At 41.9% G+C, this 24,320-nt stretch overlaps 1 protein-coding gene across 6 annotated transcripts in view; it reads right to left on the reverse strand.

The window, feature by feature from the left end:
• The window catches only part of RBMS1 (RNA binding motif single stranded interacting protein 1), a 150,458-nt gene that overhangs the window by 80,440 nt on the left and 45,698 nt on the right, over positions 1-24,320 (reverse strand). The window contains exon 1 of one of the 6 annotated variants that reach the window (XM_072875245.1): positions 16,413-16,603. The exons of 4 other annotated variants lie outside the window; for them this stretch is intronic. In XM_072875245.1, the coding sequence (XP_072731346.1) occupies positions 16,413-16,475 (63 nt within the window). In that variant the 5' untranslated portion in view covers positions 16,476-16,603. Of the gene's footprint in view, positions 1-16,412; positions 16,604-24,320 lie in introns of those variants that run through there. One more of the 6 variants, XM_072875244.1, reaches the window with a different exon arrangement.

The following is a 24,320-nucleotide window of genomic DNA, read 5'->3' on the forward strand; positions in this document are numbered from 1 at the left end:
ATTTATGCTTTAAAGTAGAGAGCGGTTTAGATATTTTATCCTTCCTACTCAGTTTGCAAAAGTTTTTCCTTTTCTCATTGTCAAATGCATTTCTGTGTCTCCAGGTCTAACTACTGGAGAGGTACCAGCAAAGAACAAGCCAATGTAGATATACTGCACAAGTACAACACAAAGGTTATTGTAACACTGATACCATGAAGGTCCAATTCTGTTGCTCAGCAGCTTGTGATGTGCCTATGCCAAGTTACACTTAAACCAACTTCAGCGAGAATGGTAGCATCTTACATCACTTTCCACAGGAATGAATGACTCCTCCAGGAGCTGGACAACAGGAAAATATACTCTGAGCATCACTCCCCTTCCCAGTTACTCCACTGCAAGCATTTCCATAGTCCTTTATAGTATTTGCCACAGAAATGAGGTCAGCGTGATCTGTGCTGGGCTGAAAGTTCCTTTCATCTTTTTGTTACTCACTTCTGAAATTTCAGAGTCCCCTTGTGGTTCTTGTATTCTGCAACATGATAAAATGCAGCAGATACAATTCATTATAATCAACACATTGGAAGAAGACATTACATTGCTGGTAAAGTATTAAAGCAAGTCTCAGGTATAACTAGGAAAGCACATACCCAATTCAAGAAACACTAACAGTGCAGATTAAATACAACTTCAGGATTTCATACCCCACTGCCTTCTATACACTGCAGTCATATAAAAGGGAAGTGCAAGATACTTTTACAATCATTTCAGCGCAGGTTGAGGTGACTATCAACTGAATTTCAGCAGAAATGGAACTAAGAGTTTCTGCTAAATCTGTCACGGTATTTTGACATTCAAGGAGTCCATTGTTGAGACAGCCTTGCTGTAAGTGGCCTATGTATATACACATACACACATATATATATGGTCTGATACTGAACTTGCAATTCTTTATGGCAGGGTGACCACACCTCTATAAATGTGATTCTCCCCCATGGCAAAAACACCAAACTGAACAGAAGCAGCCAAGTATTATTAAATTAGCAATGTAGCCATTTTTAGAACAAGAGCAAGATCAGTAGCAAATTTTTATATCAGACTCATTATGTAAGGAGTTGTCAGTTTTCTGCACTTGAACACATCGGCCTAGTTCCACTCTCACCCAGTGGTTCTGCATTCATTTACACAAGCTGAAAATCTGTCCAAGAGTTTTTATACGTTTCAATGTTGTATAAAACTGACAGACCAGAAGACTCAAGTGTATAACGTTGGCAAAACTTTTCAACATAGGGCTTTTCTATAGAGTACCAGGGAGCAAACTCTGCTTGGTTTGCACACTGCAACACATTTACCACTTTTCTTTGGATTTTAACGAGACTGCATGTAGCACATATGAGACTGCAAATGAAATTCCCAAAGTCTTCTAAATGACTCTCGAGACTCTACATGCCTTCCTAAAATAAAAAGTAGAAGCTCAGATCTCATTAGAAAAGAACTGGAGTTGAACTTCATTGCTTTTAAAACGTTTGCCTCTTGCATCGTTGCCCGTTCGGGAGGGGAGCGTTGCCCACCCCATGCAAACCTTGGTGCGGGCACCCGGCTGCGCTGCCCGCAGCGTGGGTGTGACGTGGCAGTAGTACTTACCAAAGATTTTCATTAATGCAACTGTATCAGTGCAGTTACGTGTGTGCTAACAACTCCAGGACGGACAAGCTGTTAGTCGTATTCTCATGCAAGGCGATGAATACCACAATGCTTTGAGTATGCTTTATAGCCAGCAAAAGTGATTTAAAGCAAGAGCTAAGAGCTGTGTGCAGGAAGACCTGACGTTAGCCTCAAGGACAACTGTTTCTAAATTTTTGGGGCCAGCGGATACCAGTCAACTTTTGACATTTCTCAGAGATGATTTTGCACTGTTACACAGCCATACTAAAGCCCACCACATCCAACCTTTTTGGCCACATGTTCACTATGGCATATTCAGCATAAATAGCATAAAAGGTCCATTTTCTACAGATGTATGACATAATACGCAGTCACACACAGGATAGCCTCTGCTCTTCAGGAAAAAAGGAGTGGTCTGTCATGCCCAGAACGATTTGCACAACTTTCTCCTGTGTAGCACATGGAGATTTACTCATGCACAGGCACCACAGAACAAATTACAATAGGTTTAGCACGATGAAAGCAGCTAAGTTTAACCCCTGGGAAAGACAGAAACAAGAACAGCTCATCCGGCCGATGAATGGTTCAGACAGGTACCAAACAACATTTATCCTGTGGCTGCTATTACTACAGAAAATGCTGCTAAGATGGTACGGACAACTTAAGATGGCCCCAGCTGATCAGGAAACACTAGCAGCAGAAAACGTAGCTTGACAAGAGGCAAGAAACTATGAATGTTTGTCTGATTTGCTATCACCATCCTGCCCCTTTGCCCTTAAAAAGTGTGTGTGAGTATACACACATAAAGCAGTTACATCTATGTTTTTAGATTTGTGCATCCCATCTACTCAAATCTTGAATTAAACTACAGGTTGTTTGAACACTGAGGACTAAGACAGTATCACGCACTTTCTACTTTTTCCTTCCGCAAGCTTTTATGACCTGCTTTCTTGAAACTATGTGCTATGGAAAGCACAAGGAAAACGTTGACATTTGGACAATTTTCTCCCAGAAAAGACAAGGAAGTCATAATTTTTCTCTAGACGTCTCCAAATTCCCAACCTGCAACTGCAGCTTGGTTTAGCTTCCTAGTAGAGGGAAGCATTTTCTTCTCACATTTCCAGTCAGTACGCCTTTTGCATCTCACAGTACTCAGTGATTGTGTCCTCTGACAACTTTCTCTCTCTCCAGCTAGACAATTTTTAATGCACAAGAGCAGAAAAAGAGCATCTACTTTGTTTCTTTAAGGATAAGTAATACACATATCACTTGTTTCATTACCAGCATACTTAATGGACAGATCACTTTTCCAGCACCGTTTGAGGAAACAGGGACTAGGATACTCCAGAACACAATGCTTAGTATAGTACAAATACTATTTAATCCATTCAACTTGGATCAATCAGGCCTTGTTAGCATTTGCTCGGCATGGTCTCAACAGATCCAGGCTGTTTCTAGCAAAACCATTCTGTTGTTGTTTGATGAAAGCCAGTTCGGGCAGCACGTCTACCTCCATGGCCCAGAGACATTGAGTTTAGAAGTCTGTTTAAAGCACAAAGTTGCTGAGCACCGATTTAAGATGATCTGTGGGTGAACTCTTTTGAATTTTAAGCCATAACAAATACGAGCATGACACATTTAAATTAAAAGTAGTAGTTAGGGAATCTAACCAATTAGTAAATCTAATCCTCTTTATGCAAAGTTATTAAAAATGTAAATATTTTCCTAAATGCAAGTGATCAAGGGTGCACAGATGAGGAGGAGTACTTTCATACATTAAGGCAATTCACCACAATACTGTGAACACAACAAATCTGGGGACTTCAGGAAACACAGCAAGGAGTTTGCTAAAATCAGCATAGCAAAACCCAGCACATGCGTCTGCTTTTATAAATAGTAGTTGGCTTCTCTTTATAAATAAGGAAACCAGTATTCCTTCAGTAGGATGAAGTTCTCAAAGTTGTAAAGGTAGGCAAGAGTAAAATTGAAGATTCATCCATAAAAACTAGGGCAAGATTTCCAAGGGTAGGTAACTTCTGGTGGAGCTCCTCAGTAGATGCCTAGTTGCATGTTAGCAATGATTTGTCTGTACTGACCTTTGATGGTCTGAATGTGGCATCACGTCAACTAAGAACAGCATAGAAAGCTGAAATCTTTCAAACGTTATTGATAGAGAGTTTTAATATGGAAAGTCAACTCTGATAAAGTTGTGAAGTAGAAACTGCACTTTCTGAGAGACCTAGGATGTGCAGATAGGAAAAAGCAAAAGGGCGGCATAAGGAAGTCAAAAAGCTTTAACGCTGGTGGTTAGATCTGCTGGTCTGATAAGCTGGCTTTGGTGCAGAACCAAATAAAGAACAAAGATGACTTTGCCGGCCCTGCTGGCAGCTCAGTTTTCCCTCCCTCAGTTTGGCTGAGAAGACCAAAGTGCAGTGGAGGCAATTGCTGGCCCTGTGCGTCTCAGCTGGATCAGCTCTGCGACCCGGATTGCCCCAGAGCCACAAGCGTGAGAGAAGGCAGAAGTTACAGGGACAGGAACAAGGGAGAGATGTGACTGATGGCAGACTAAGGACAACTGCAGACCCACAAACTGAGATGGCAGTTCAAGGAATAGCTTGAGCCGGCACTACTGCCAAAAGCAGCAGCCTTGCCCCCACAGCTGTTCTTTCCCCCTCCGGTGTCTCCCCCCACTAAAAAAAAAAAAAGAAGAAAAAAAAGGAAAGAAAAAGGAAGTTCAGGCTGCTTCTTTTACCATTGCTGCTGACTCATGGAAGTGGTAACAAAACAGCATTAGGCTGTCAAACAATCAAGAATTAAACCAACTTTGGTTTTAGATACACAATCTAAGACAACTGCAGCAAATAGATGTGCTACCTATGTCTGTAACAAGGCCTTAAAAGTAAGGCAACAAGCAGCATGCACAAACCTGTCTGATAAAACTTTGGTGAAATCCTGTGTACATACCACATGCAGCAATGCTGCTCTGGCCTGAGGGTCAGATTTTCCTCATAACCTTATCTGAAACAAACCCGAGTCAATCTTTTCTCGTTCTTTAGAGGATGATGTTTTGGTAGATGCTTATCACTTATTAGATCCAATGCTTTCTGACTGCTGAAAACATTCTATTTTCTCTTTCCAAGTGACAACCTCTTCCAAAATCCTTGTGCATGCACTTCCAAAAAAACATGTGTACTTACGTCTGTTTTATTTACCATTTCCTGTTCTTCTTGAAATCTGAAATTTATGTTTGAATAATGCAAACAGAAGAGCTATTCTAACTCACTTCCACAGTGCTCATCAATTTCCCTTGCATTTTGCCTTCTAATCTGAAAATACACTCTTGGTTTAAACCAAGAGGAACCTTTTTTTTAAAAAAAAAACCTACAGTTTTAACTCCTGCAGGTAGTTTTTAACACTAAGAGATTTTTAATTCTGTGAGAAAAGTGGTTTTAAGTGATTAAGAATATCATTCAGGTGTTGGAAACTCAAGCAACACAATATGACTTATTCTAAAATTAAAATGTTGGTGACTTCACAGTGCATGATGATGAATGATTTCTTCTAAATCCAGAAACTTAGTTCTGAAGTTAAGCTACAAATGTTTAGCAACAATACGCTGAGCAAATGCAGGATGCCATTCTGAGGTGCATCTTAAAAGTTAAAGGAAGCAACACTCCAAATAGCTGCTGGGGTGAATGTCTGATTGCACAATGAATCATTTTCATAGGCACTACAGATCATTGTTAATTCTGAAATGAAAAAAATACAAGAATTAGATAACACCTAGGAAAGCTTCCAGATGTACTGCTAATACAACACTTTAAATATATGAGGAATTTGACTGCCAAGATGAAGTGGTCTTGGCAGCACAGATAATAGTCTAACTCAGATGTATAAGCAGTTATAGCTAAAGTCGCAGAAGTGATACAAGTAGTGCTTACAGCCGTCACCAATGTATTTAGAAGCCCTTGCCGTCAGCAGGCCACACACGAGCACAGCTGGCACATACAACTGCAGCACCTCTGAGAGAGCGCTGCTGTCTCTGGAAGGGGAAGGGACATTCCACTTGAACCATGTCTGGTGCCGCGTATGGCTAGAGATGATGAACACCACGTCAAACACTAGTCAGGAATAAACCAGTCCATTTGGGCACAGAGCCCAACTCATCCACAGCTTTATTAGCCATGGTCTTGTCCTTGGTACAAGAATTCAGCTGAGCAATCACACCCCAGAACACATCGGAAAGTTATAGATAAAGTAGAATACTTTGGATAAGTACATTTGAAATTGATAATTAACTTTAAAACACTGCAGTGAAAGGGAATCTGCCCAGCTAACATTTTAAGATAAATTAATCACTTGCCTCTACCTACTGCACAACTACAGTCCTGAGCAACTGCTTTCAGGTTTGTCCTACATTGCAGGTAGTTTCAAGGAATTATATTTTTAATAAGAACATTCAGCTCCACTTTTCTTAGCAGCATTCCTACCTTTGCAGCTTATCAATCTGTGCAACCGTTGGATGTTTAACACTAATAATCTTGTAAGTCATCATTAGCTTGCTAAAAAAGTCACAATAAGTTGAAGTTGAAAGACCATGCATTGTATTTTCTAAAAGAATAAGCCAAATATTTGAATTTATGCAATCTAATTGGATTTCAAAATTAAAGTGGGACAACAGAATATGGGAATAAGGACTTCCCAGAGGGAAAAAAAAACCAAGGAGTTAATTTAGTAGGAAAGATAAGGCCACAAAACCACTAAAGCTATCTAGATAAAAATTCTGAAAAATCTAGGCCACAGAACTTCATGGAGTTATTCCTGTTCTGAGTAATATTTTAATGGTTGAACTCTGCCTTTCTACACACTAAACTTCTACTTAGAAATAAAGACAACTATTGCTAACAGAAAAACAACATCTACTCCTTTCTAAAACTAGAGTTCTAGATAGTTTTACCAGTCCAGTTTCTTGCCAAAACAAATTGTGCCATTGTAATTAATCTGGAAATATCAATAATAGTATGCACATGAACATTCCCATAGACTGTAAGGAAACTACTCACACAGTAAATGACAGGCAGAATTCAAACATGAAGTTTTATCATTCTGAATAACCTGCTCTATCCTGAGCTTTAGAGAACAGACTTAAATGTCTGTATATGTATGTGTGCATGTGTGTATATATATATTTAAGATATTTAGTCCTAATTGCTGTAATATCTGACCCACTTCCAGATGTTAGTACGTTTCTGTACAAAATCTATGGGAGGTACGAAACTACTATTAACAAATACCTTTTGAAGAGCCAAACCTAAACAATTTACCTAAGATTATCCAAAATACCGTTGACAGGACAATTTGAACTTTGTGTCACCATCTTAATCCCTGTACTGTCCTTGAATAAACTTTATAGGTGTGGCTGATCCGGGACTTTTATTATCACCCAAGACAGTGACTCAACACAGAACTTATTTCAGGGGAGGAAGAAGGTAGAGATGGAAACCAGCTCTGAGGATTCAGTAATTTTGAAAGAGGGTCACCAGAAAAGTGTCACACCAAGAAAAGGTCTTTTGACAGAAGGATAAAACGTGCAGATAGGCTAGATCTTTCATTCCATCATCTTATATATTGGAATACAAAACCACACATTAATAATACTAAAACAACAATAAAGTTGCAAGTGAAACATTAAAACAGAAAGCACAAAACAGTCAGGAGCTTCAGAGCAGGCAATTCCCAACGACTCATCAGAATGCATGAAGAATGGTTACATGAAAAGCCAAAGTGCCTTTTCTAATGACTAAGCCAGTCTTCAGCCTTCAGTGACTTCCCCGAGACCACGACACTCTGCACCTGACCGATCTAAGAACAGTATGTTTGCTGGCAATCTGACAAAGTCTGGTTCAAAAGTTAACCTGATTTTTTCACTATAGCAATTAAAATATCAATGTAATCATGAAACAAGGAACGACTTCCTTAGCCACTTCCATCTTGCATTAACCTCCATAGGATCGTGGAATATTGTAACGGGGAATGGAGGCAGCTCCTAGGGCACTTCATGGCACCAACAGAAGAATGCAGTGGGTTTTTGGTTGTCTGGTGTGACCTAAATTTCACTAGCACCTTTAACCAATTGAAATTCTACATAGTGAATTACATCTTGGTATTCTTCACCATAAAAATTACTCAAGTTTTCAAACATGCTCTATAGCTCCTTAGTACTGCAGGATACTGCCAATTTTCTCCTTTCAAAAATTGTCCCTAATTCTGGAATATTTACATGTATACATGTGCATTGGACATGTTGTTGCCCTAAGACAATAAAGGAATGGTTATCAGTTATCTTTTTAAGCTAAACACTGCAGAAACGCTTTTTTTAAAATCCAGTTTTTAAGCATTTCTCATAAGTAGCATCCAGAGCTTCATCTCCTGGAATGGTGAACAAAAGCCGAAAACTGTCCCTGTTTCAAAGGTTAGTAGCTAAGCAGTTGTATTTAATACCCAACTCAAATGTTGTTTACAAATTACGCAGAAGTATTTTTAAATAAGTGCAAGTAGTACCGTAACAAGGATCATGTAAGCCAAGTTGATTGGATGGAATAATATTAAAGCAATTTAAATATCATTTGATTCTGCTGAATATCAGCCTAATACCAACCCTAGGATACACCAACTATTAATCTCAGGTTTCCCATTGGGGAAATTCAAAAGCCTTCTGGTTCTCTGTCTCAATAAGCACTTATTCATGTCAGTAGTCTCACCACAGGCAGTGGCACCACTGGGTATGTAAATATGCACTGGCATAAGCAAGAGTCTTAAAATTCAGACCCACATTTTTAGAACTCTTCTTGAACTCATCTGGAAGACAGACCACTAAACACTTCAAAGGATCTCATCCTGCTGGCGGTTGCTTTCATACCGGATAGAAATCCGAGGAACTGTGTGCCCGGCTCTGCCAAAGCCCAGGTTTATCTGGTGCGGGTGCTGCCTTCCCGGGCTCGCAGGAGGCGCGTTCCTGGCCATGCGATGCATTCAGAGATGCATGGCACACCCGCTTCGTCCCTCCTCTCCTACAGCACTGCTGCAGTGGGCCCAGTTAACACAAGTTTGTACTGTATGTTACTTGTACACTACATACATAATAAGGTTATTTAAAACCTTAGCTAAGTGAATAGCTAACCTAAGCCAGAACAGCAAAGACATGCATGTAGCAATACAAATGGTTCGAAACAGGTCACCGCGGCTATCCCCAAAGATGGGCACACAGGCTACACAGCTGCCAGCACCTGCAGCAGCTGGAATAACGGGGTCTCCCCTACTCCAATAGTAGGCTGGAGAAAAGTCTCTGTTACACAACTGTTTAAAGCATTATTAGCAAGTTATACATACAAGTAGAAGAGAAAGAAAAACACCACAAGACTTGAAATTCATCCATCATAGCATGAAACCTCCTTTGCAACACACCAACCATCTCTTTAGCGCTCAGCTGAAGAGCACTCCAAAGCCTGGGCAAGCAGCATTGCACCTGGTGATGCCCAAGGGACATTACTACTTCCAAAGCAGGAAAAACACACCTATGTTCAAGTGAAAGAAGGCTGAGTGAAAGGGGCATCACCGACTTAAAAAATAAAAAGAAACCTCTACCCCTTACCCTCCAAATGGGTTAAGTATAAAAGGAAATACGGAGCCTTAAATCATTTTTTTCTCTGAACACAACCTGAGGCAACAGGGTTGCACAATAACCAGAGTCTCCCTGGGAAGACTGGAGATCATCTGCCACAGGGCTGCATACAAGGTAAAGGAAACTTTCAGGTCCTGTAGCACTGTTTTGGTGGTTTTTTTCCACTTCCCAGAATTTTATATTTTTGTTTGTGGATTTGTAAACAAGGATCTGCATTTGATTTTACCCTCGCCTGCCTGGTGTTTTGAGTGACTTCAGATTGTTGCAGTGGCACAAGCACAACCTGATAATGTTCCTGCAGGTCAGACAAACCCTAAAACAGGATTCTGAATCACCTCGGAGGAGTCAAGCATCTACGAACATTGCTTCAGATTGTCAAAGATAACTGGACGCTCCTCCACTAAGCTGCAGCAGCCTTCCTGGGAGCTGGTAACACCTCAGGCATGAAAGAAGTGCCCTGCAGTGACTAACAATCCTGAGAAAAGCCCCCTGTAACACGCACCCAAACTCACACCTGAATCCTGGATCTCACTCCCCAAGCACACTAAAAATGGAAGTGCCACACACATACCTTGGATATCCTAAAGGACTGAATTCTAACATTGTTATGCTGTAGTACCGAGATGACAGAATATATGAGCTGTAGTTAACCTAAGGAGTCATGTTTCCACTGTCTTGAAGCAAAGCACCATATGGTAGAGGAGATTCAGATATAAAAGAACAGAAAACAATAGAAGGTAAGGAAAGAAATAGGTCCCCTTCTCGTCTAAGTAGAGAAACAGAGAAAACGCTTAGAATAAGGTGTGAAAATGCCATTGCCCCTAAGAGACACTGTCGAGAAACAGAATCAATTATGAAATAAAAAGTTATGTATATTTAGTTGCTGTAAAGAAGCATTTCATTTCACAAACAGGTAACAGACAGATGCTCACCTTGCCCTGCTGTTTCTGCTGTTCTTCAACCAGGGAACCAAGGCAAATGAAGCCCAAATGAGGCTCCCCAGAACAACGCGTTATTTGTTTCCACTGCAACTTCAAAGTTCTGCAGTTCTACCAACCCAGTAAGTAAAATCAAAACACCCACTCTATTTGACACATCATTTTTCTAAAGCATAATACTTTAAACAAATAAGACACACACCAGTGATTTCCTAAACTATTACGGTTAAGCTAACAACACTGCTTTTAGGAGGACACATGAACAAAAAGGTATTATTACGTATTATACCATTATATATTTGTACATGTCTGTAATTATCAGCTTTTATTTTGCAACAGATCAGAGAGCTGATACGTCCTCATACTACATCATAAATTCAGGAAAATACATTTTTGAAGTGTTGTAACTATATTTCTGTTTTGAAGAGCTTATAACACTTTGAAACATTTGCTAGATATTTTTAAGCCAGTGCATCTTAGTGCACAGGTTAGGCCTTAAAATTGGTATCAAGTTCTATTGTTAAAAATCAATTTACATAAACTGTAATAAATGTTACTAAATAAACTAACTCAAGCTGACATGAACCTAGTTCATCTTGAATCTGTTTAAAGCAATCCCTCACCAGCATTCAGTTACTTCAACTGCAGTTTAAAACTACTTTGTGTGTCAACAGACAGCTGCAGCTACACTGCTTTAACTGCAGTCTCTTGAGGAAGACAGAGCTAAACCTGTGCTAATCACAGTAACCAGCCCCTACAGCACATGATTTTTTTTGCTGTGGGTATGTTTTCCTAAATTGCTGGGTTAGGAGGCTTGTGCTTATCCATGGTTCCCCCCCCACGTTTCTCCCCTATTTGTTACTCATCCCTTCCCTTTCCTGTTGCATCAGGAAGCTGCAAATACAGCAGCTTCTGCAGGGCTGTTGTAACTACCACAGTACACTGCAATTCTGAAATGTATGCAAAATAACTAACAATTACTTCAACAAGGTTTCCGAGAGCATTTAAATGTGGTTCTGTTGGCTTTCTAGAAAACTTCTGACCAACACACTTCATCCAAGATCAAAATACCTCCATGCACTTCTTCACTAGGGCTACAGCTTTATAGGCCTTCACAGTGTCCCTTAAGCAAGCTGTTTTAAAAATAATCTGATGTAGAAACAGAGAAAAACATTCATAAGAAGCCGGAAACAGAGCTGTGAGGGAAAGCCAGTAAAAAGAGTTCCCATCTCCACTGACTTCTCTTGTTATACACCATCTCACGCAACAAGCAAAGATCAATTTTAATGAAGACTTTGCAGATTAAAAAAAAATGCAGACCAAAACAGCTATCATGTCAAACGACCATTATTTGTATTTACTTGGTTGCAGCACTGTGCTGATGTTTTAGGAGCCATCTCATGCTCTCAGGAAAGGATTTTTCCCCTCCCTTCCTTCCTTCCCCTCTCCTCCCTGCCAATAATCCTAGTTTAAAGGATCTAACCCTTCTGAAATGTGTTAACTCAAGCAAATTTTTTTTAACAGTTGGAAGTTTCAGGAAAAAAAAAAAAAAAAAGAACACAAAACAAAACAGCAGATGTTCAAGACACAGACTTCTATTTTCCCTTCCATGTGAAGCTTAATGGCAAAGATACATACTTTAAACAATAACACTTCCAAAGAGATAAAAATATATTGTTCACCCTGTTAGAAATACTAAACAAAAAATTCAAATTGCTAAATACAGATAAGACAATCATATCACTTTTCATAATCTATAACATCATGCTTGACAAGATAAGGTGCTTCCTTTTATTTCTTTCATTCACATTTGTGTTACAAGTATAGAAACGCACTGACTGAGCAGTTTTGCTCCCTTGAGAACAAAGTAGAACTTCACAAACAATCTTATAGATGCACTTAAAAATTTAAAATAGCTGGTACTTAATATAAGAGATGAGTCTTGTTAAACCCAGGTAGACCCTTTAACATAGTATACAATGTAAAGGGAAACAGACTCTGTCAGCACAAGCCGATGATACAAAATGACATCGTTCTTATAGTTCTGAAAGAAAGAAACAACAATAAACTAATCCCATTTATTTAGGTAACCAAAGATATCTGTTCATTCTTAGCTCCTCAGCCTCCCCCCGCAGCACCATGTATACACCCAAGAGGTGCGATGTCAAATCGCCCTGGTCGCAGGCTGCTCTGTGGAGCTGCATGTTTTGAGTTATGACCATGCCCAGGTCTTGCGAGTTTAATGAGGTTCCTTCTCACACACAGACACCACACACAGCGCCAACTGGGAAAGGGGAAATAATAAAGTAGCATTACAGGTGTAGCTTCTTGATACGTTAAACCTATAGGTAAAGTGAAAAGCTAATCTATACATTTAGCCTAAGATTTGCAAAGGCTTTCTTCATTTAACCGGCCTTAAAAACCCACCTTAATCTTCAACTTTTAAGAAAACCCAACCAGCGACATGGCACTTGATGTTAACAGACCTGCATGAAAAGATTAATCAAAAGCTTTGTAGGCCTCTCCTTACACAGGCCAAACACCAAATCAGTGTTAAATTCCTCACGTGCAGCTACACCCAGTTAATCAGCTCGAAAGTAGCAAACTATGTAAATCTCCTTACGCTGGCGAGATAAACATTACACTCACCAAAACCTAACGAGAACCACTGTTACTGGGCAAAGCTGTTAAAAGGCACAGACACACTGGGCTTCCTGAGCACCCAGGCTGTGGTAGGTGGGACCCCGCGCTCGCCTCCATCCCAGGCCCCCAGAGCTGCTTCTGGCTTCCTCTTTGAGAAACCTGAGAGCAGAGAAACCTCCCTGCACAAAGCAATTTAAAATCCCTAATCAAATAGCTGCACTAGCTCTGTAGATTCAAGGAGCAGATGGCAGGAGAAAGCCTAATTTTCCATTTACGATAATTTTACAGAGTGTAGAAATATTTACTTCAGAGGAGCGCCTCCCGATTTACATGAGAATGACAAAAGTGGGAGGAGGGACAGAGAATCATCACATTCTCAGCACACACAAACTGAGAGCTAAGAAAGCCTGTATTAAGCAGGATATGGTATGTCATTTTGTTTCCTTCGCATTACGGATGCACACATGTGCATTCTTTGCATAGCTCAAGTAACCTTGTTAGTAAAAGTATTAGCTTACGCCTGCCTTTTCAGATAGGATGCGTGGCCATGAGCACTGTGATAGGTTATTACTGCAGATACTGTATGGCTTTTGTTCTTTAACTAGACCTGAATCTGCATGTCAAGCCAGTTAGTTCTCAGATGAGTTGCCACTCATTGAAGCAATGTCTAACTTTTAAGCCTGGTAGGAATATTTTTAATATGCCTGTCTGCCCGTAACGCAGGAAATCCTTTTGAAAATACCACTTCAGAGACCATATTTTAGTATTCTTACAAGTACTCTAGAAAAGAGAAAAAGATTAGGCACCACCCAATCGGATCTGACCTGAAATTGAGGATGACGACTGGCTCCTACATGCCTGAGTTACACACTGAAATAGATACAGCAGATAACAAGCATAATACTATAAGCACAGATTCGTTTATAAAACAAAACAGTTATTTGGGAAAACAAAAAGGGAGTATGGGTAAAGCTCTGGATCTACCGTAGCTAACTGGTATTTTGCCAACATTTTAAATGAAGGCAGAATTTCACATTACATTACAGTGCCTTAAAAATAAACCAAGAGAGTATTGTCTTGCCTTTTACCAATAAATCACTCATCTTTTCACCTAAATCTGTTATGGACTTTTAAAAGTGAAACAGGAAAATACTAAAACTGAAGTGCTCTTATACTATTCTCATATCACTTATGTTACAATACTAACAGAGACATACAAGCTACTCAAAAGATTTTAGTTTCATTTTTAAGTTATTTAACTTATTTTCAGCTTCATATGCTACGCGCTGTTAGCATAGGAAATCTAGTTTCTCCTTTTAGAGACAATGGTAGACTACTTTTCCTACACTAACAGTACCTGGCATCCCAGACTAAAGCAAAATTATCATTCAATTGTGCAAATATGGGTTACAGAGAACATGCAGAGACTTAATCTGGACTATTCTTAATTATCAAGAGTTGAAAAATCAGGCTCGTAACACTCTTCAGCAGTGTTTGACATCAGCTCAGCGCTGCAGGTGAAGTCTGAGTGAAAGGGAGATCAGAAAGTCAATCTTTAAACGACCTTAGTCTACATGAATGAAGTTAATAGGAGTTTTCCATGGGCTTAAATGGAGAAAGGCGCAGGCCCTGGCTCCTTATGTAGGAAGTGTTTGAGCGGAGAATGGCTACACACTAACAAAAGAAACCTTTGGTACCCAGGGTCTTAAGCCCACATAATACCCCCGCATTCATTTCTTTCTCTGCCTATTGGGAAAAAAAGGGTCTGTTTGTTTTTCTGATTCAGTCGGCCCTTTTAGCTCTTTGAATCTAAGGAGTGCACTGTGAAAAGAAGAGCATCTTATCGGCCTGCTCCAGACCAGCAGGCGAACTCACATCCGCACGCAAAAGACAGCCCTGCCAGCAACGGGCCTGGCCCCGCGCTGCCCTCCGCTCCGGCCAGCGCCCTGCCCAGCGCCCCGACACCCGCAGCGGCCCCCGTTAATTAATGGTCCTTTCAGGTAGGGCAAGAAAAGAGTACCTAATAAATTGGCTTCATTTACAAACTATGCAGGAGCACCAGACAAGATCATCAGCGTGGGCGTACGCAGGGCATTTATTAAAAACAAACCAAAACCAGCACACACAATAAGCATGTTTTATTATGTACGGACTTGAACACTTCGAGCACAAGATACAAAGATAACGCACGGCTAAGCAGCATCTGCAGAGTGCTGCCGAGATAACGCACCAGCGATTCTTATCAAAAAGATATTTCTATAAAATAAGGGAGGAGGAGGAGAAAGGAAATAGCAATTTTTGCTTAAGCGCCAAGAAAATGAGAGGCTAACTTCCACTGCCGCGCAGGTTCGCCACGCAGATCACACTCCGTCCCAGCAACGCAGCGAGAGTTCGAAATTTCCAAGCCCGCTTCCCCATGATTTCTATGAAACCCTCCGCTGTGCGCGGCAGAGAGAGCCGATCTGCTATTTCTGCCCTTAATGAATTCTGACCCCGAGCAAAATAGGACACTCCCCCAGTACTGCGAACTGAACCCGTCAAATTACTCCTTTCAGCTGCTGAGAGCAGCAGACACGGAAGGATTTTGCCTCACCTGGAAAGAAGCCTGCCATCGTATTTTTGGCACGCTTTGTCAAGCCGGGAGCTTGTCAGCGACCTCTGCTCCATTTGCCCTCTGGCACATAAACACACAGCGCACTTTCCGATGAACTTAAAAAGTTAAGTTGGCTTTTTTTTTTTAAATCAACGAGTCAATGCAAAATAAGACGCTTCGCCGTAAATAATGTAGCATTCATGCCAACGTGTTTGGGAGGGAAAAAGTAAAAAAGCGCAGCCAACGAGACAACGGCCCAGCCAGGCTGTAACTATTTTATTTCCAGCGACTAAACAAACAAACAAAGAAATACCTCTTTCACTACAGCTCCATGGATGCGAGAGCTCCGAGCTTATCAGAGCGATCTGTCTGCCCGTAAAATGTCACAGGATTTCCCTTGGGCACTTCAAGGGGGGGGGAAGGGGCAAGTCCGCAGCGCGGCGGAGGATCTTTGGAGGGTTGTTTGAAAGAAAGACCGCACCGCGATCCTTTCGCTCATTGCACGCCGAGCGAAAAACATCCAGCCCGAAGTTTCGCTTTGCGGCCCGTGTTGCAACACCGGGTCCTTTTTAACTTGTTGCCGAGCTCAGCAGGGCCGGCAGCCGCCCGGCCCCCGGCGGCCGCACGCCCCGCACCGCCCGCCCGCTAAGGGCCGCCGGCGGAGGCCGCCCGGGCACTCGGCAAGGTCACGGCGCAGCTTTCCAGAGGCGGGGGGGGGGGGGGGGGGGAAGCAGGGGAAAGAAAAGAAAAAAAAGAGTTTCTTTTTGTAAACGCCAGCTCTCGAGCAGTTAACAGGCTGCAAGTTGCAGCTCACGCAAGTCGCCACCCCTCTCCCCACTCCTCCCCCAGCACCACCAGCGGGGAGGGGGGGGGGCGAAGCGGGGGTGGGGGAGCCACAACCCCCCGCTCCTACCTGCTTCCGATACGGGGTCCGGCTGCTGCCCGCCGCGCTGCTGTTGCTGCTGGGGAAGATCATCGCCCCGCCTGATCCCCGGCTCCCCCTCGGGATGGGGAGCAACTTTGGCGGCCGCCGGGCTCCGGCGCGGCGGGGCTGCAGGGCGCTCCCCGCCTCCGTGCCTTCCCCGCCGGCTGCGGCTCTTCGTTCCCCCACCCCGGCCCCCCGCTCCGCCCCGCTCCGCGCCGACCCTACCCCGCCGCGGCCGCCCAGCCTGCCATCAACCGGCCCTCATTGACCGCCGCCGGCTTCCCCAGCCCAGACGACCCCACCTCCCGCCGGCCCCAGCCACCGCCCAGAGAGAGGGAGGGAGCGAGCCAGCGCCGAGCCGCAGCGGGGAAGCGCGGAGCGGGCACGGCGCCCGCGCCCCGCCCCGTGCTGCGCGGAGAGGGGCGCGGCGCCAGGGGAGGCGCGCAGCGGGGCGGCGGCCGCCCCCGCGGCACGCAATGGTTGCGCCTGGCCCCGCGTGCCGCGCATTCCGCCGCGGGCCCGCCCCGCCGGGGACACCCCGCAAGTCCCCGGCTCAGGCAGGGGCCGGGGACACCCCGCAAGTCCCCGGCTCAGGCAGGGCGAGCTGATTTTTGTGTAAAACGCCCCCAGAGTGCAGAGCCGGCTGCTCCCAGTGCAATAAATACTGCAGGTTTGAACTCTCCAGTTTTTCTTGATTAGAGACGGGGACAGGGGGAGGAACAGCCGGTCACAGCCCTCGTTAGTGCCTCAAGGCACTATTTGGGAAGCGGGGGGAGATTCTGATTTTCTTCACAAAATTTGGGCCTAGGAGACGTTACGGTTCTTAGGCAACAAGACTGGGACGCACGGAGAAAAGGGGTTTCCAACTTCACTCGCTATTACCCTGCATTGTTTACATTATTACACTTACATTACCCTGTGATGCTGGTAATCTAGTTTTTAAGAAGTCCAGAGTTACAGTTCTGTCAAGCCACTGAGTTTCTGATTGGCGACACTGCAGAAGACCTTCTGGTACGGACATGCATCACCAGGCACCTTCTGGTTTCTCTTCCTCTTTCTGATAATATCGTGGCCCTAATCTCACCCACACAAACATGACAATGGGAAACAGCTGGGAAGAAACAAAAAATTGCCAGGTAGTTCATTACTGAAAGGACGAGTAACATAGTGCCATCTGACAACACCAGTATCTACAAAAGCCATCATCTTCAGTTACTCAGGACCCTAGAAATAATCACCAAGTATTTTGGTATCCTCATATATTGCCACCACAGATCAGAGCCCATCTGAGTACAGCCAACAGTAAGAAAGCACCGTCACCGTTTTGCATAACTTTCCTTTTTTTTCCTCTTTCACGTCCTAAAACGAATCTCGTTCAGTTTGGCCTTGATTTGATAACACAAGTTTAAGGCCTGCTAGTACTGGATGAAAAGCACTGCAGCCACCTGGTGATCACAGCCATTGAAAAACGTTTGACGGAGTAAATTTGTACCGGCAGACTTTATGCCAGATCAGGTACTGTCTGTCTGTACTACCCTAGCTTCATGCTGGATCGCGGATCATTTGTATTCCCACTGCTGGCATAAAGTTAGCACAGAGGCTTAAAGCTAGGATAAATTCATATTCCCTGGTCTGGTTAAGGCTGTAGCCTCATGCCCGCTTTACAACAACATCAGTTGGCATCACTGCTGAAAAAAACAATGGTTTAGCAACTGATTCTGGGTGAAACCTTTTTTTTTTTTCTCTCTGATCAGGTTAGTTTTCTTCCAGATCATTTCCTTTGTCTGGTTCAGCATGTAGCTGTGCTACTGCTTGTGCCACCGTAATGGAGGAGGTGGCATGGGAGCAAAAATAGGCAGGGGTGAGAGGGTGGCTATGACTGCTTGTTTTGGCAGCAGTATCAGATTATATTGGCTTAATATGTTCACGTACCTGTGGCTTAATTTGATAGAAATGTAGCTGTGTGCTCATGCCTTCCCGAGATGTACTACATACAGTAGGCGATCTGTGCTCCGGTCTTACTTATTATAGCCCCATGGTCACAGATGACACAATCGGATTCAGTGCTGAAACGCTGTCTTAAAGCAGTATAAACTGTAACGGTGACAGGCTACTTCTCCTGCTCAAATCTGTATTCCCAAACGAAAAATAGGAACAATATTTTTCTGCACAGTGTTCTGGTCACCAAAGGGGTGACAACGCTTACATCTGCTACACCTACAGGAGGGCTTTGTTAGCTGGAGATGCGTAGAGTGACCACACCTTCCCCTCGCTGGGGAAAAGCTTTTCAAAACCCATCAATCATCCCTTGCTTCCTTCCCTCTCCTCTTCCTGCCCCATTCCCCAGGGAAGAGGCTGGAGGGATGTAAACACTATGTGCTCAATTGGGCCTATTCTCAGTCACTGTCATATCAGGGAAGGCACTCAAAAATATTCCGAAGCAGTATCTGAAATGCTGCTGTCCTGCCCTCTCTGCTGCCACACGTCCCACAGCTTCCCGTGATTCGGACACGGATGTCCCTCACTTGGGATTCACTATGCGACACATTTCCCTCGGTTACCATTACTCTCTTTCCTAACATATTAGGAAAACACACAAGAACAAATATAATCCTGTAAACATCTACTAGATCACAATCAAATGGTATCTGCTTATTTATTGTTGTTAAAGAAAAACACATTACAGAATTTTCTGGGAAGAAAACCTTGATGTCCTATCCTAAATGCTAATCTACCTATCAACATTGTCAGTTCTTTTTAAAAGGCTTGAGTAATCTGTCTCCATTTTTGTCTCAAATGGGGAAATAGCTGCCTTCCAATAGCTATGACGAGGTTATCAAGAATACAGAGCCAGCATCCTTACAGCAGTGTGGCTGGAGGGAAGGGGACAGCAGACCTAAACTGAAACGAGACAGTTTCTGACTGGACATAAGGACAGCCAGGCATTGCCCAGAGGGGCTGTGCAGTCTCCATCCTTGAACGTTTTCAAGAGCAGAGTGCGTACAGCCCTAAGCAACCTGACCTGATCTCTTTGCTGATGCTGCTTTGGGCTGGAGGTCAGACTAGGCATCCCCTAAGGTCCCTTCCAACCCGAACCTATGCTCATATGAAAAAGCGGCTTTGGTCTTACTCCAGAACATAGGCAAAATGATTTCTGTGTAAAACCCAGTATTTGAGATTAAGTTGATAAGGCTCAAGATAATTCCCTGGACTTTTCAGTACATGTACAGTGACATATCAGTTCAAGATACTGATGACAGTTCCCCTACATATTTTCTGGGACGCAAGAAGCATGCCTTGTTTGCAAAGAACAGTCTCAGTCTTACTCATTTAGCAACCCCAAAACTGAGACACCTAATCTATAAAATGTATACAGATGTGATAATTTAAATCATATTTTTGAGGACTTTATTATTAACTGTGTTACAACAGGTGTGAACAGACTTGCAGGTAGCCAGGCACCTTGCCGCTTACAGTTATAAATGAGCAATTCATTTTGATCCTGAGGGAAAAAGGTGACCATAGGGTCTAAGAAAATCAAAGTGTCTGTATAAATTATCTCCAGAGCTTCTTTAAATTACCCAGAGTTGCTTATTCAGAAATAAGGAAAACTTGCTGAGCAGATCTGGTGCATTTTGGAGCTACAATGTTATCATTACATGTTCTGTTTTGTTTGAGATTTTTTTATGTACCATTCAGAAATTTAAGTTTGCAGAGAGACTGGGTAAATACAGAAAGATTTCTCTGAAAACCTGGAGACAACTGGAAGTTCTCAAGAATCTTTCCAGTAATGTTTATCAATCTTAACAAATAGTAGACTGGCAAAACTAAGCCATTATTTTAAAAACAGTTCTAGACATTTAAGCTGCTACTTTACCATTTCTGTTTGAAATCAAACCCATGGCTTCCTTTATTTATCTCAAATTCAACCAAAGTAGCTATTTCCCCTCAGGGCATTCAGTGCCTCTGTAGGACAGCTGGTCCCTCAGCCCTGGATCTGCTTTAAAAGGGAAACTTTCAGTCTCTTGCAAAACCCTGTGAGTCCAGATTGGATCTCCCAAATTTCCTCACAACCTGGCTCTCCTGGCCACTTCAGGGCCTCCTGAAGACCCATTAGTGGAGGAGTGATTGTGGGCACCTCATTTCTCCACCTTGACGGGACCTAGAAGACCTATGGGCTTTCCACCACAATGCTCACTTGCTTGAGGATCCATCCTCTCATCACACCCAGTCATCTGTAAAAAGATACAAACCAGAGTAGGCAGGAGGCTGAGCCACAACGATGCAAAAATACTTTGAAATACCCTATGCAAGCCAAGGAAACAGTATGCAGGGCTGAACATTGACAGATATTAAGCATTTCCTGCAAAGTGTTAATAATGGGGTATGGGAAGCTAAGTATCGTACAGAAGCAGATTTTTAATTTTAGGCTTAAATTCATCTATGCAGAACTGAAAGCAAGAAAAGCATTTATAACAGCCAAAGGAATAAAGTAAATTCATTACATGGGAAGGTCCTTTAGAGATAAATAATATCATAATTAATTGGGTTTATTATTATTTAAGTATTCCCAGTACGCAGGTAATGAAAAAAAAATGAATCTGTATCCTGCTAAGTGAGGATGAGAAGGAAAGGTCAGTAGAAATGAGACACAGTAACGCAATGAACATGCAAAACACTTTCTATAGAAAAACTTCTGTAAATTTTCTTTTTTTTAGAAAAATAAAATTATTAAGAAACAATGACTTCTGCAGAAGCATATGATCTCCTAAGAGTGAGGTATTGCACACACAATGAGAAGCCGTTGTTTAAGAATGCAGTCTTCAAAATAATCACAGGAATATATTCAAAAGTAAGAAAAGAATCTCCATGATGATCACAACCAAAAAGGGAAGACAAATAATCTTTTTCAGCTGTACCGTTTCAAATATTGGTACCAAGATACCAAATTACTTATATTCTAGATTAGAATACAAAAAATAAATGTCATTTTATCTCTGATTATAAAATACCTGTGCACAGTCACTATAACAAATTTCTTTTAATTCGAACCTATGAGCTCATTCTCTCTGCGAATCCTCCAACCTGTCTCTGATTTTCCCATCACCTCTACTGTGGAGTTTTTTTCCCTTAAATCCAACAGCTCTCTGCGAAAAAAAGAGCAGTCCTCTGCTCCCTTCAGTGCACACAGAATGCCGCTGCTGTGGCCACTGGGTTTGTGCCTCCCGTGACATGTTTTGACTCCTCCTATTCATTTTAGCTTGCAGTTCATTCCTTCCATGCTTCCTCAAATGTTCTTGGAAGGACACTTTATAAATTGCACAATTATAAGTAATTGTTGCCATTCCTTCACTGATGACTGGTGTTAAGAATTTGAACACAGAGAGCAACACAATCTCTTGTTAGTGCCATGCCAGCATTTTATATTATGGAATGCATTGTTTATTCTTTGAAAGCCACGACAAGATACTTCCTTACAGAAGTATTTCCACTGTCAAGGAAACAGCCCCTTCCTAAATATACCCTGTATATTCTGGGAAGCACAAGTATGAAACAGAATTACTGTAAAGGATTACTATGTAACAGGAATTTAAGGAGGCTGCTCATAATCGGTAGTTAAAACACAGGACAAAATCCAATCTTGATTTCTGGAATTAAGTAAAATGGATCTAAAAGATCTGAATTCTGCCATTAGCTTGATAATGTTGCCAGCACTTGTTTGAAACTATAAAGCAGTCAAAGCCTGTAAACAGTTGCCAGATTTATTGTAGAACAAAATAATAAAGTCTGTCTGAAATGACAAAATATATTGGTTTTTCTGCTTTGTTATTAACTATGTAGGAAGTTGTTCATCATTGTATTAAAACATATTTATGTTTTAAGTGAGACTACTAAGAAGAGCTCACTGTTTTGACACGCTTTCTTGACTGTATTTTTTACATTTTCTGCAGAATAAATGTATGGAACAGTAGAAGAAGAAAGCAAAAATATTTGCTAAGTATTTTCTAGGAAACAATGATTCCATGCAGCTATTCGATTTTTTATATATTTTACATATTTACATTTTAATACAAATATTAATAAAAGATGAAGCAAAATCTGGAAATACATAAATATTTTTTCTAAGACTTCAGAATTAGTATGGTTCTAAAGTAGGGTTATATCTGCTGGGTTTTCAACAGAAAAGAGGCTCTTTCTAGCCATAATTTGTTCAATTTTGGTGTGCTGGATTTTCCTGGATGAAATTTTTCATCGTGTGGTCCAGGCTTGAATTGTTACTATTTTACCAGAATCTTAGAAAAAAGAAATGAAAAGACTCCTACAACTAAAATATGTTTAAAGATTGAGAACAGTTAATGACACTGAAAAGATAAATCATTGTGCAGTGGTTAGAGTGGAAGGTCTGACTGAAAATCAGCCAGACATAAATTTTAATCCTTTGTGTGTTGTTTTCTTGGTATCTAAGTCCATGAAATAGCTTCAGATTTGTCAGTGCTCTGCGGTAACATAAAAAAAAAAAACCTCAGACCCTTACCTGGTCTTTCCACATGTATAAAACAGGACGCATACTTTGAAGCCTTGAATGAAACGTGCTATTTGCATTATAAGCAAATTTTGTACTAGAGCAATGAGGAGCAGGCTGGAATCACAACACACGCTATATCCAAAATGGCTCAATATGGAAAAAGAGGAGAAAGGCAGAAAAAGTCACTTACAATATGATATGCCAAAAAAGATGGAGTTACTGTGACTAGTGCAAAACCAGGTTTGCACACTCAAGCTATGGGCTTGAAGAATACCTGAGGAAAAACCAGACCAGATACTGCTCTGCACACCTCTGCTGCGGACAGCCGTCACGCTGGCAGGAGCGACCAGCCAGACTGGAGATTGTGTACAGGAGGTGTATACGTGTGGGTATCTTGGAACAAAACCACAAAACACGGCTCTTTCCAAACAATGTTGTTGTCCTAAAATTACTCTTGCTTTTTTTTTTTTTTCCCTTTCCTTGGAACGAAGTCCTGTTGTGTTTGTTCGACAAATACTAGTGGTCAAGTGAAGAACTGACAGCTCTACCTGCTGACAACCACTGTGCAAATTTTTCCTGTCCTCACACACATCCCTGTCAATTAACCTCATTTCTGACCTGCAAATGTCTTTACAGTGCTCAGACTCCCCTGAGTACACTGACAACACTGTACTGGCTCTCTGGTGTGCATTTACATCATCTCGGTTGGAGTGTGAGAAACTAATTTCCATATAGATTTCAAAGGGGCATATAAATTTTATCTGTTTCAAAATTATAGCCTTTACCCTTCAAGTTTGTTTTATAATCACATATAAACAGAAAGACATTTGTTTATAATACACAATCTGATTATAATGACCTAATTTAGAGTACGAAGGGAAGAAACAAGATCATGTGGCAGAAGTTAAGCAAATATTCAATAATGAGTCTGAATCTTATCTCATTTTCAATATCTTTAAAATAAAAGCATCCACATAAACCTTGATAGGATTGTTCGTGAAGTACCTGGTGCAGCTTACATCTCTGACAGGCACTATGGGTTTCAGTCTGCCAAAGAAGCTATAAACAGTTTTTTTCCCCTAAACATGCATGCTCTACCCCTCTGAGTTTTGAAATCGCATACTTGTTACATTTGTAGCACCTACACAACACCAATATAACACAGAACAAAATGATCAACAGATACATCTTCAGAATAAGAAAATTCTTCCTCCCGTGTAAATTCAGCACTCATAAATGTCACCCGCCCAGTGGTCATGGCCATGAAAGACCTCCACCAGCAAGGCACTCGGCATCTGCAGTGGAAGGTTCCCCCCGCTTTGTGATTGTCTGTAACTTGCAGAGCCCGCTCTCGGGGATGAAAGAAGGAT

The sequence above is a fragment of the Ciconia boyciana genome, chromosome 10 (assembly GCF_034638445.1).
Source record: "Ciconia boyciana chromosome 10, ASM3463844v1, whole genome shotgun sequence".
Classification (NCBI taxonomy): Eukaryota; Metazoa; Chordata; class Aves; order Ciconiiformes; family Ciconiidae; genus Ciconia; species Ciconia boyciana.